The sequence below is a fragment of the Lemur catta genome, chromosome 4 (genome assembly GCF_020740605.2).
Source record: "Lemur catta isolate mLemCat1 chromosome 4, mLemCat1.pri, whole genome shotgun sequence".
NCBI classification, from domain to species: Eukaryota; Metazoa; Chordata; class Mammalia; order Primates; family Lemuridae; genus Lemur; species Lemur catta.
Window position 1 is genome coordinate 43,132,172 of NC_059131.1, and position 13,469 is coordinate 43,145,640.

The 13,469-nt window shown below is 34.8% G+C and overlaps 1 protein-coding gene across 3 annotated transcripts in view; it reads left to right on the top strand.

The window, feature by feature from the left end:
- Positions 1 to 11,183, top strand: part of CCDC85A (coiled-coil domain containing 85A) — a 180,955-nt gene extending 169,772 nt beyond the window's left edge. For 2 of the 3 annotated variants that reach the window (XM_045549652.1, XM_045549653.1), the window contains one exon: positions 9,272 to 11,183. In XM_045549652.1, the coding sequence (XP_045405608.1) occupies positions 9,272 to 9,361 (90 nt within the window). In that variant the 3' untranslated portion in view covers positions 9,362 to 11,183. Of the gene's footprint in view, positions 1 to 1,145; positions 1,266 to 9,271 lie in introns of all 3 variants that reach the window. The other variant, XM_045549654.1, reaches the window with a different exon arrangement.
- The last annotated feature ends 2,286 nt before the right edge of the window (positions 11,184 to 13,469 follow it).

The window sequence follows — 13,469 nt, forward strand, 5'->3', positions numbered from 1 at the left end:
CCGGGGGTGGTGGCTCATGCCTGTAATCCTAGCACTCTGGGAGGCCCAGCAAGAGGATTGCTTGAGCTCAGGAGTTTGAGACCAGCCTGAGCAAGAGCGAGACCCCATCTACTAAAAATAGAAAAATTAGCCAGGCCTGGTGGTGCGCACTTGTAGTCCCAGCTACTTGGGAGGCTGAGGCAGGAGGATCGCTTGAGCCCAGGAGTTGAGGTTGCAGTGAGCTATGATGGCACCACTGCACTCCACCAGGGGGACAGAGCAAGACTCTTGTCTCAAAACAAAACAAAAACCTCACAGGTCCTCTAATAGTGTAATGATCTGCATAAAAACAGGTTTGGAAAATTCCCATTTGACTGCTTTTTCTAGGCCAGTAGATAACTGCTGCCCTCTTTTTCTTTGCTAATCCATTAGTCTTTCCCCAAGCAACCTTTAGAAAAAGGGCAGACTCCTGGGGGAGATTCCCAGTTCTTGTAGGGACGACTGTAGCCTGCACATGTCAAATTAATCATGCTCAGGTTCTGGTGTCTCATCAATTAAGTTAAAGAGTCACTAAAGTAAAAATATGTAATTTATATTTATTTTGTTTTTCATTTTTAGAAAGGCCAGAAAAATGAGAGAATTGATTCTTACAGAAAATATTGAATTTGATTACATCTTTTTGGAAAATGCTCTACTATAGGTCTCTCCCTCAAAAAAGGGTTTTATAAGAAACACAGTTTTGCTAATGCAAGAATGTGATGTGTCTGCATATTCTGCGACAGATGCAATATGTCATTTGGCTTGCTGAGTGAGCATGTTTCACTCAGCTGTGGAGTAACCCAGGATTTCCCTGCTCTTGAATATCTTTAAGTTTCAAAAATCATTCTTGAAATGTTCTTAAGGGCCATTCCTTGGGGGACATTGTTCTCTTTGGTAAATCAGAGATGACATCTGGAAGTGTATAGAGATGGCCGTTGGTTAAGTTTTGTTGCTGGTCAATAAGCAAATGTGTTCCAATTAACTGGTTGATAGCATCTTAAGATAGGCTAGGAAAAAGTAACAAAAAGGCTAATTCTCATTTGGCAGTGAAATTGAATATTGAATGACATCTATGTAGTTATAAACGACTTTTGTTTTAATAACAAAGTTGTTGATTTTCTACTAAGGGTTCTTTTAGGTTGTCATCAGGGGCTGATGGGAGTAACAGTTCACCCAACTCTCCAGCTAGCTTCAGTGGACATACCACACCTTCTCAGCAGCCTGAACCTGTGGTACATTCTCTTAAGGTAACCAACTGTGTACAACCATTTATCCAGAGCTTCAGTTGTGTCGTGGCTTGTTTGCTGTAGTCTGGTAGTCCTCACAGTCTTGCTTTAACCACAGAAACTTTATTTTTTGACCCCTTTATGGCGTAACTATTTTATCTTAATTTTTGAAATATGATTTTAATTTTTCTAAACTAACAATGAGTTTGAGTACTTATAATTGAATCTCTAGTTTTATCATTTTGTTTTGAGTAATGTGATTCATATCTATCTGCATTGAAGTTGAAGTTTGTGCATGTATATCCATATGTGTAAAATATTGTATTTTACGTGCAATGTTTGTAGCATGGATGTCTTCAAATATTGGGAGTTAATGTGTGGTCAAAATATGGAAGAATACCATATTTTTTCTTTATGCAATTGAAGTACATTATGAAACTTACTAAAAGAAAGTATTGAAATAAAAATCTACTCTTTGCTCTGCTAAGTAGAAATTAGGTTCTTAAACTCCAGTCAATACTCCTTTGTAGAGTAGGAGAAAATAGATATATGATCTTATACATAAAGCTAATTTATTTTTGGGTCTTACTTCACATTTTGCAATGACTTCACAAAATCTCGTCTATCTATTCTCTTTTACCAGTAATGAGCTTTCCAATGAATAAAATTTAAAAATAAGCACCATAACTAAAATTAATAATACATTATATAAATATTTACAATTCTAAGAGAAAAAACTGATGCAGGCAATAAAAATCACATTAAAAAATGAGACCATTCCTTGAAATTTTATCAATTCCAAAGTATGAAACATTGTTTGGCAAATTTATCCATATTCCCTAACATATAACCTTGATCAGACCTTTCTGAGCCATAAATAGGTAGAATGCTTCAGTTCTGCTTTAGCTACATGAATTTCACAGCTTTTCTTAAAATTGTTTCAGTTTCAAAATGAGTTATTATTAGACTGGAGATACACTCTTTTGGAGTAGGCCACACTTTCTGTGGCATGCACAAAGCAGATAAGTAGAAGAGAACTTCAAAATGTTTAATTGATTTTGTGATTTAGTTTTAGCAGAAGATTTTATTCCTTCAGTATATTTTGCTTTAGTTTATATAAAAATGAGTTTTCTTTTTCCAAGTATTTGCTGATTATTGACGAGGGAAGGTCGGAGAACCATGGTAGTGGTCAGTGGCACAGTGGCAATGCACTTGGCAGTTCCCCTCTTGGTTGGGATAATTCAGAAAGTGAGCACCTGAGAGGGATTCACGGGAAGGCACAACCAGCACGAGGGGCAGGCTCTGCCCCGCATCTATTGTTTGTTGGTTTATCCACTGACAAATATGTTCTCTGAAGCAGCATTTGGGTGAACTTTAACATGAATCAGGCACTAGCTATCTGAAAAACATTTTAGAAGTGGAAAATGGACCAGAGATTGGCTTCAATTTTGTAGTATTATAGTGTCTGCACATACTTCAAAAGCAACACCTTTCCCTACTATTTAAACTGTTTGCCAGCTGTTTCGGCCTGTTGCCTTATTCAATGGCAAGTGCAATTTGAATTGGATCAGCATAGAGGGTCACATTGAAATCTTTTCCAAATTTCTCAATGCAGCTGTTCCTGTGGCCTAAAAGGAAGGGGGTGGGGGGCAAGGAAGAGTTCCTCAGTGCTCTTTGAATTCATCCTCTAATTTTCATCTAAAATTTTATCTCAAGGGAGGGAGATATTATGGTATAATCAGTACACATAAGTGTCCTCAGTTGGCAGATGAGTGATACTGAGCAACTGAAGCATCTTTATTGGGTGACTGGGGGCCCTTGAATATAACATGTGTTTGCTTCCATGAATTAACTGTGTTGTGAAACAGAAATATGTGCAAAGATATTCTTTGGGAAATGTACCTTAAGAAGATCTCAATGTAAAAAAAATTATAGCCACTTGGCACATTTTATTTCTGAGAGCCATGTATTTAAAGCTGATTTATATCATGAGATTTGTTTATTCTGAAAGGAGTAATTAGAACAATGGCCCAGTTTCTCACTTTCTTATGGATTTCAAAGAAAACTCTAGGCTTAAATAAATTCTATGGTCATGGTTTATGGGGAAGTAGTGTAACTAAGTGTAAGAAATTAGCCCATTTGTAATAACACCATATCTCTCTTGCTTTAAAATTTATGACAACTATTAATTGGAGCTCCACTTCATTTAGTAAAAATTAACTGATTTGAAGTACACTTCTCTGAGGTGCATTACAAATCAAATTTGTAGGCAAATGAGCTTGTTCAAGGAGCTCTTTAAGTTTTCTATGAGTATTCACTGAGCACAGTGACTTCTTCTAGATATGTAAAGAATGTGAATTAACTCTAATCTGAGGTGAGTATCAGGACTGTAAGGAAGTGGTATCTATAAAATAATAATGGCTTGAAATTTTAAATTAATAACAAGAGTAGTTTGTGAATTCCATTATTTATTACAAGATTGAACTGTAGACTCAGTATCTATTAATATGAACTTGAAGGTCCCACTTTATGTTTAAGTCATTTAGTTTGGCTAAATGACTTGGTACAAATTCTCATTGGTACAAATTCTCAGGTGACACCTTCAGATGTGGCGATCAACATTGACCATGACTACAGAACTGCCAAGTAGTTTAACAATGTCACAGTTCAGTATGGATTCTATAGGAGCTTTTAGGAAAAGCATTAGTTTTTTATGCTACATTAATGCTTTGGTTTATAAGCTGGTATCAAAAAAAGTAATAAACAGTGCTCAATCAAGCCAAGGTTTTGTCCCCTTTTGTACTATATAAAGTATCCACATGAAAACTTTAGACATTTTAAAAGGAATATTATTTTCAATCCATTTAGGGATAATTTAGAGAAGTGGAAACATAGGCCTCTAAAATCGTTTTAAAATGTTTTATCCCCAGACATTTTGCTCTAATGAAAAATATTTAAAGTGTTGCTCAAATATTTTTATAAGGAGCCAGTGTTTCTCTTTGCCACCATCAAAGAGCCATCTCTGCATTCCTTTCTTAGGCACTAGGAACATGTCCAGGCAAGAACTGTGAGGTCAGTAGTTCTTATGTGTATCTTCCTGGGTTCTGACCGGTTTCACCTGTCGCTATCATCTTTTTTACTCATCTTTTCTCTAGGCCATGTCTACATATCATTTGGACTTCTTGGTATATAATTAATTATATTGTTCATCATTACAGTGGAGCAGAAGTTATTGACTAATCTCCAAATGGTTGACACGGTCAGGTTTATCTTAATGACCAAAGTAAATGCATCTAATTATTTTAGACATTAATGAATTCAATTGACTATTAGTGATAAAATGGATTGCTTTTAATAGCCATTTGAAAGTGAAATAGAATTCATTCCAAACAGGTTTCAGAACAATCAACTATTTTTAAAAGATTTTGCCATATACTAATCCACTCTGATATGCAGACACAGAGAAAACTAAAGGTTTTACAAAGTGGAGCTCCTTGATGGTTTTATCGTAACTAACAAGTTTTTTTTTTTTCCATGTGAAATTTGCTTTTCTTTTTCAACAAATCCAGGTCTTGGATGTTCAGGAAACTATAGATCGTCAACAGGGTAAAGAGTATGAACATGACCTTAGTGAGACAGAAAAAGCTATAGTCAGAGAAATGTGCAATGTAAGTTTAATGTGTTTTATTGTGTATTTTGTGTTGAAAGCCACATTGTAGCTTAGTTTTTGATTTCTTAACACCTACTTTTTAAAATGCTGAGCAAATGCCTTTTTATTTTTACATGAAAATAAAATTAATTTCCTTTTTTCTTTATTATGTTTTATTGTAGTTTTATCAATATTCAGGTCAGACATGGTCAGCCAGTTCTGTATTCCAGAAGAATCTGTGAACATTTCCAAATATTAAATTTACTGTCTAAAATGTTCTTACTAATTTTGGTAAAATGGGTTTCTGTTTGATACATTAAGAAGTTCTTTAAAAATCAGTGTTTCAAAACCTGTGATAAACAGAAAATACAGCCTTCTTCAGATTTATTTGTAACTATTCTTGAAATAAATTCACCATCTCCCTAGATAATATTTGCTTAGTTCTTTATAAATATGATATGTGTGTTTCATGTCATGCAGAGTATTATCTTTAGCTGTCAGTGGTTGACATAAGCTTAGGAAAAAGTGAGATAGATATGAACTTAAGAGGTAGTTAGACAAATAGAAATCTATCTGTGAGGTCAGAGAGAAACACAGTAAAAAAAAGTTATTTTCATGATGCAAATGCAATATAATCATAATGTAGTTTGGATTTTATTATTAATCCCTGACTAAATGTTTTAATTCTTTGAGTAATATGCATGGGATGTATCCTTTAACCGAGAATATACTTTGTGAAGTTTTAAATAGCTAAATGGAATATTGGAGAGGAAGCCATTTGTTAAATTCAAGAAATCATGGTTAAGCACTGATCATGTTAAGCACTGGTTTTAATTGGCTTTATCTTATACTTTTATCCCCTATTTTTGCTCCATTAGGATATGAAAATTGCTTAGAAATGTTTTTCAGCTTTAGGTCTATTAGGACCAGATATTCTTAGACCTTTATCTACTTCCTCGAGATGTTTCTGGAATCTAGTAAATGTTACATAATAAATCCCATGGGCATTTTATATGTGCTAGGATGAAAGTTTTAGTCTCCTGCTTGCCTGTGTTGTGGCTTCTTTTTCTTTTGTGACCCTTTGCAAGTCACTTGTTTTTCTTTCCTGCATATCTGTTGTCTGTTTTCAAAGAGCCACTAGTTCTAGAAGTCATATTTTCTAAACGCACTGCTGTGCACCTTCTGTAGCTTTTCAACCTCTGCTTAAGATTTTCAATTTGAGTATTTTCCTTGGATAAATTTAAAAATTTGACCGCATACCTAGGAATGCCTGTTGCTTCTTATCTATTGACTGTGGAATGCTCAATAAAACCTAGACATGGGAATTGTCGAGCTAGAAGGAACCATACAGGTCATCCCCAGTGGTTTTCCAAAGAGTGCTGTGTGGAGCTCCTTCATAATTCAGACATCTAGTTTAACATCAGACCATGGGTGATTCGGACATGAACCCCTGGCTAAGAACTCTACCACTCAAATTTTATGTTTGAAGAAACAAAGATCCAGAAATTAAGTTACTTCCTCAAACTGTTTTCTAATGAACAGTGAAGTGAGGAGTATATCCAGATCTCCTTTGAGGACCAACTCTTTCCACTTTCTCAGGTGTGGTAAATCTGGGAACTTCCATTTTCTTTCCTAAAGAATGAAAAGCACTGTGTCTTACAGGGGGAACCGTCTCCACTGTGCTTCATGCCAGAATTTCTGTGAAGAAATGCCAGGGTGGTTCTCCTTTCCTTCTTTCCCTTTTCTTGCTTTCCTTTTCTCTCTGTCTGCTTTCTTTTCATTTCTTTTCTTTTCCTTTCCATTCCCTCTCCTTTCTCTCTCTTTCTTTTCTTCTCTTTTTTCTCTTTTCTCTTCTCTCCTTTTCTTTCCCTTAACCTCCTGCTCCTCTGCCTTCCCTTCCCTTCATTTTCTGTTCTTTCTCTTTCTCTTTCTATTTCTTTTCTTCTTTCTTTTGACTTCTGAACATTAGAAAATTCATTTCTTAATCTCAAAAGAAACCCACTACTGGATTGGATATTGATTAGTTTTGTGTTGATCTTTTTGTTTGCCTGTATTTCCAAAAATACTGCAAAAGACTCCATACAGTGTTGCTGTTTTTCATAATATAAGATACTTTCAGAAATCCCAAAGCTTGCCCTCCTTGTTTACCTTTAAAAGTTTTCTAAGATACTTATTATTCTATAATAATTGTCCATTTTGTCTTTGATCCACAGAATTTGAGAGAAAAATACAAACTCAAATCTGATTCTTAAGCAAATTTATATTTGGAAACAATCAAAAGCCTAGAGAACAAAGTGTTGGTTTAAAGTAATGCATTGCAAGTATCAGAGAATAAAGAAAAGTACAACTTGTAAGACAATTTCATAAATAAGTGGTTTCTTAAAAACAAGTAAAGATTATAAAGATTTGACTTCTATTAGAGAAATGATAATAATATATATCATTTATAATAATGTCACAGAAATGTGAAGCTTTCTCATAATGTGAGGTTGGTTATTATAAGACTCAGGTAGAACTTAGGATAATAGAAGTTTGGCTGGTATTTGCTCTTGGAGTTAAGTTGTTGACATCTATACAGTGAAGAAAATATTGTCCATAGCACCCTCATATTGGTTAGTAAGCATGAAGTTAGTTATACTCTTCCCAAACTGTGCTACAGGAATAAATATACTTCCCCCTAACAAATAGTAAATCTATCTTTTTGTGGTAATGGTTTTATTTTAGGTTTGTCTGTTTAGTTATTGTAAATTCCCTGAGGACATTTGAAGTACTTGACAGGTCATCTCAGTCACAGTCTCAAACACACACCTGTTTGGCTTTTTCAGCTAACAAGTCACCCCTCCTGGGTCCAGCTTAGTATTGTTGATTTATTTCAAAGTTCTGCCTTGTCTAAAAGTTTCCTTCACCACATAGTAATATTAGGGTTAAGCTTGTTGCATTCTACATTTGAATACTTGGAGAGGAGTTGCACTTTTGAGTTGTAAGCATTTTGTGCTTTGTATCTATGATCCTTGTGAGGTCTTCAAGTCTATCCTCTGCTTTTAAACCATTCAAAATATTCCGGGTAGAAGTAATTGTATTCAGGCGCTAGGAAACAAAAGTCCATGGTATCCTTTGGCCTTTTGATTCCGTGTTTGTACCTCTTCAGTCAGTTTATTAAGAAATGGTCTTTCCTAACACCCTTGTGTATAGCTCGAGCCATCCTTTGCCATGTAATTCCTTTCCAAATACTTAAGGACCATAATTACAATTCACTTTGAGTACAACAGGACATTTCTGCCATGTAGTGGTGTCTGCTGAAAGATAGAAATTAGTAGTTCCATTGGCTTAGGAATGAAGGCAGACAGAACCTTACATTCTTATGTATTACTATAAATGGTATTGGGTTTCCCTGGAGTATCCACTTCTATTTAAAAGCACAACAAAACAAAAAAAGAAACATAGTCTATGAATATTTAATGAAAAAACTGGTTTTGTGTTCATGTTGGAGCACAATGTAAATTTTTGTGGAATTAATCAACATGAACATAATCCTTGTAGTAAAACACTCTGGGATGATTACGGCTGTCACTGTGTCTGTGCATGCACGTGCATGTGTGTGTATTCCAATTAATGTTAATGCATTGGTGTATTATTGGTGAATTCAGTAGTTTTATACTTATTCTTGATCTCCCCTTTTGCTAATGTCCTTCTAAAATGGTGTAGTTTTTTTTAACATATTGTAATTATATCTCTTCCAATGATTCCTGAATTGGTAGCTAAGATTTGCAACAACTGAGGCCCCCCCTCTATGGCGAAAGCCAGGGAAATTTGCTAATGACCCTGAGACTACCAGCTCAGGACTTAAATAGCTGAAGAACAAAAGCTCCTTCATTTTTCTCACTGGATTAAATACTTTGATATCCTTTGTTATAGGAACCAGAATGATCTTACTAAAGGGTTCTTAATTCCAGCTACACATTAGAATCATTTTGGGAGTTTTTCAAAAAATACAGTTACTCATGCCACACTTCCACCAGTGAAATCAGAATCTCTGAGGGTGGGAGTTACTGTTTTAGTTCCCCAGGTGCTTTGTGTGCTTCTGGAGTTGAGGACCACTTATGTAACTAGAGTAAGTTAGCACATCATTCTTTAATTTTAACCCTAGTTGCTAACGAGGTGTAGTAGCATTTCTACTGAGCATTTCTTGTGTTTCTGAAGCTTGTCATCACATTTCATTTTGTGTTTGCAACTCATTCATATAGATATTTTCTCTCTTGTCTTCACATTCGTCTTTGTCTCTCTCATAGTTTCCCCTTAGAAACCACAAATCTCTTTGTGGAAGAGGACAAGTAAGATGCTTACTTTCTTTTTTTGTTTTTGTTTTGTTGTTGTTAAGGTTGTGTGGAAGAAACTTGGAGATGCTGCAGGTTCATGTCCTGGAATTAGGCAACATTTGTCAGGAAACCAGTACAAAGGACCAATGTGAGAATCATTGTTTTTCAAACATGAGATCCCCACTGCCAGAAAGAGATAAAAGGAAAGAAGAAGAAGAAGAAAAGAGTGGGTTTCTGCAAACCTGGACTTATGGAATAACATGGAGTGATTGTACATTGCACATATCTCCCCTCTAAAACCTTCAGTACAACTCCCCTCAAGCTAAGATTCTGTGTCTCTCACTTCAGTATCCACAACTGTCAATCTCAAACAAGGTAGCTTTGAAAATCATAATTTTGGTACCAGTATTTTCATTAGAACTAAAGTGTTTTTACTCCCAGATCTAATATTGTAATTGGCAAATCTGCGTAGTTGGAAGAGTCCAGTGGAACTTCAGTGATTTCGATATAGTTGGCCCATTGCATATAATGGTGAGTGTTTTCTACTATGTTGTATTGAAGTTATGAAGAGGTGTTTTCAGGCTTCCCAATTCTGAGAGTTGGGCTCCTACCTCTTATACTTCCGTCAACAAAATAATAGTTCCTGACACATAATTAATTTGGATGCAAGATAAGATTATACTTCTGGGCTTTTGTTTTGACTTTTGAGGTGCTAAAAATACCACATAAATTCCCCCTACCAGCTAGAAGGATAGCAAGACTTTGTAGAGTGCTTATCAGAGAGTACCATTTATTTCAATTGATCAAAATAAATATATCTTTTCTTTTGATCTTGATGAGCTTCTCATAAAGATGCATCTTGGGGACATACCAACCTTCATATTCATTCAGTGTATCCATTGATGTTAATATTAATAATTTCAACTACAAAATAAGCAAACGTAATTTTTCTAAGTGTTTCGAGCTGTGAAATGTCAATTTCTACAATTTAGTTTCTAGACATGCTGTATATTTAATAAACTTTATGTAAACTTTAAAATATTGCACTGCATTTATGAAAAAAGCTTTCTTTGCCTCCTGCAGCTAACGTTTTATGAAACTGACGCATGTCCTTCATTACTGAGACTAAAAGCTCTCGTTCAGATTGCTTGAGGTTTGAAAAAGAGGTGTGCTAGCTTTGCTTAGTTTATTTCTTATTTTTGCTATATATATATATATATATACACATATATATACACATATATATAAAAATATTAGAATGTGTGTATTGGAAATGCTATGATAGGTATTTTGTGTTTATCCAAATGCAATGATAGTTTCTTGTATGAATGTGCAAGAGGCCTCTGGCAGAATGCTACGTTTTTACTGTAGTTTAAGATTATAAAAGTAGGAATGCAACAATTTTCAGTTTTGGGATATGTTCTAAATTATCGAGATTTGATTCATAGCAGATATTCTCTGTTGTTGTTGTTGTTTTTAAATGGGCTCATTACACAATGTATTAATTGTCACTGGTGGGAGAATGTGAAGGAATTTTGTTACACTTTTAAGAATATTACTGGGATGAAAAACCAGCCCTCTATTTTCAGAAAATATTTATGAATTAATTTACTATAGAATTATCTCTTTAATTATTGAAACTGGGTTACAGTTTAAGCCTCTCTTTCTTTTAAAATGTTATATTTTTAAATATTATTACTCTATAAGAGAAAATTGCTTGCTATATTTACCCTCTCTCCTAGGAAAGCTTTCATCTTTAAATTGTTGTATTCCTATACTCTGAAGACATTTAAAACAAGTTTTTGTGCCTGCAGCAGAGCCTGCAGAAGCTAATACAAGGGACACTGGTCTTTTGACAAAATACTTGTGTAAATTTTGATACTGTATTAAAACTATTTTTTTAAAGTTCTGCATAAAATTGAGTATTAAGTATATGTGTTCATCTTAGCAATGGTAATAAATTATTTAATCTCATAGTGTTTTTGTCTTCTTCAAAATGTTTTCCTAAATTGAGTAGATTTATTAGTCACTAAATATAATGCTACTGCATGATGGTGATGATAATATTACAGATGATTCATTATCTTAAGCATAAAAGAAAGGCATATTTTTAAATGTTCATAATAATGAGGGATTAAATATTAAGAGATTCCTCAATTTGCACCATTCTGTATTAAAATCTAGTTAAAAATTTAGAATGATATTTTAAAATATTTTAAAATTAGCTGCTGCTATAAAATCCTCTTTTAGTCTTTTATATAGATTAAAATTGAAATTTATTATTAAAACAGTCATCAGAAGGAAATATACTGGAGGGAAACACTAAAGAATTGGAAAACTAGGCCTCTATATTTAAGAAACTTACACATTATTGGAAAAGGTATAATATACACATATAACCAAGAAATAAATAAGAACACACACACACACATGCTCAGACAGAGAACCCACGTACTTCTTGGAAGTCACTAATAAGATTGTAGAATAAAACTTTATACTTTAGCATTAATCTCACCTTTAAATGATAGAGGAGATGGACACCCCAGTGCTTGAATCTTGCTATTGCCCAATACATTTATCAATCAAAATGAGTGGCACCATTGCCTTGTGTGACCAGATTATTAGTTTATGATCTTATCTTCCCTGGGACAAAGGTTCATTTACATATCTTGGCAGAGTATTTTTTTTCCATCCTTGAAGCAGATAGACTGGCAATCAGAATCTAAGCTTTTCAATGAATGCCTTTCAAGTTCCTAGCACATGCTTAAGGCATTGTAGAAAATTCAGATCATCTTATGTGACATCCAGTAAAATACTGACAGTATAATTGGGATGATTGCTCTTTAGTTCAATGAACATGTAATGAATGCCTACCACTGTCGTGTGAGTAAACACAGCTTTGGTTCCTGACTCATGGTGCTGACTACTCTCAAGAAATACACGGGACGGTAGTACCTGGGATGCCAGCTGGAGCTTCCTTTATCCTCGAGATCTAGATAGGACTGAGATCAAACATCCATTTCTTTGATCTGAGGAAGCAGTAGCCTCATAATGATTTCCATGAGTTTCCAGAGTTTTTACTCTGTGACAAGCTTCTTGTTTCCTCATCACCCCTCCATCTCAGGGGCAAACTGATTGCTCCATCAGAAACTTTGGAATCCATTTCTGGAGAAGGATCTGCCTACCTCAAACTGGATTATCAAGATACTTTTCCAACAAGCTCAAGGCACCTCTATGAGGAATTTATAAGCACTTGGCTTACAAAGAATAAAAACTTCTGCATCCTGTTAAAGGCAATACATTAGGTTGAACCATATGAAATTTTCAATATTTGACCATCTTTCAACTATAAAAACAGTGATTTCACTTAGATTAACTGCATATGATGAAGAAGTATTTTTGGTGGAAATAAGAGAGTAAGTAAAATAGGAGTTAAAGAAGAAAGAGCCATCACATTGGGCTGGAGCTATCCTGAAGTATTCTGTATTAAATGCAGTACTAAATAAAGAACGTTTGTCTCTCGGGAGGCAGACTTTGGGCAAGCAAGTTCAGCATTTAACTCTTGAATTAGGTCTGTTCGTTGGAACAACTTCACTGAGCCTGTTTCCTCACATGCTGAATGAAGATAACATCTATATTGCTGAGTTGTTGTAAGATTCTTATTACCTCCTTAATTTCAAAGTTCAATGGTCTTGACAGTGCATAAAAAATGATAGCAAGTCTTCCAAAACAGGAGCCTAGACCCTGTGAGCTATGGCAATTTATACCATTAGGGTTGGAAAGAGAAACCACATTGATGCTGAATGCTCTGTCCACTATCATGTAAAGAATTCTAGCGGCACAGTTGCATATTAGCAAGCTCTGTTCTTTATACATCATCCAGCCTTTGTAGGCCCTGACATGGCCAATCACCGATGGGGATTGTGTGGTTGGAGGAAAAGAAGGGACTTGATCTAATTCTCACATGCCAACAGTATGTTTTAAAAATTTTGACAACTATTTAATTCTGTATTTGTTTTTTCATGTCACTGAGAAAACAAGAGCATAAAGACTTCTATTTCAAAATGGCAGAATGAGTACTTGCTGCAGGTTTCTCTTGCCTCAAACACTAAAAATGGCTTAAAAGAGATTTTCATAGATCCATAATCCTACTAGGCCATAAGAAATAAATAGTGTGCTCCATGGGCCAGCAGTTACGATGAATTCTGGAAAGAAGGGAGACAAACAGTATCTGAATGAAGACTGAATCCGTAATTCAAA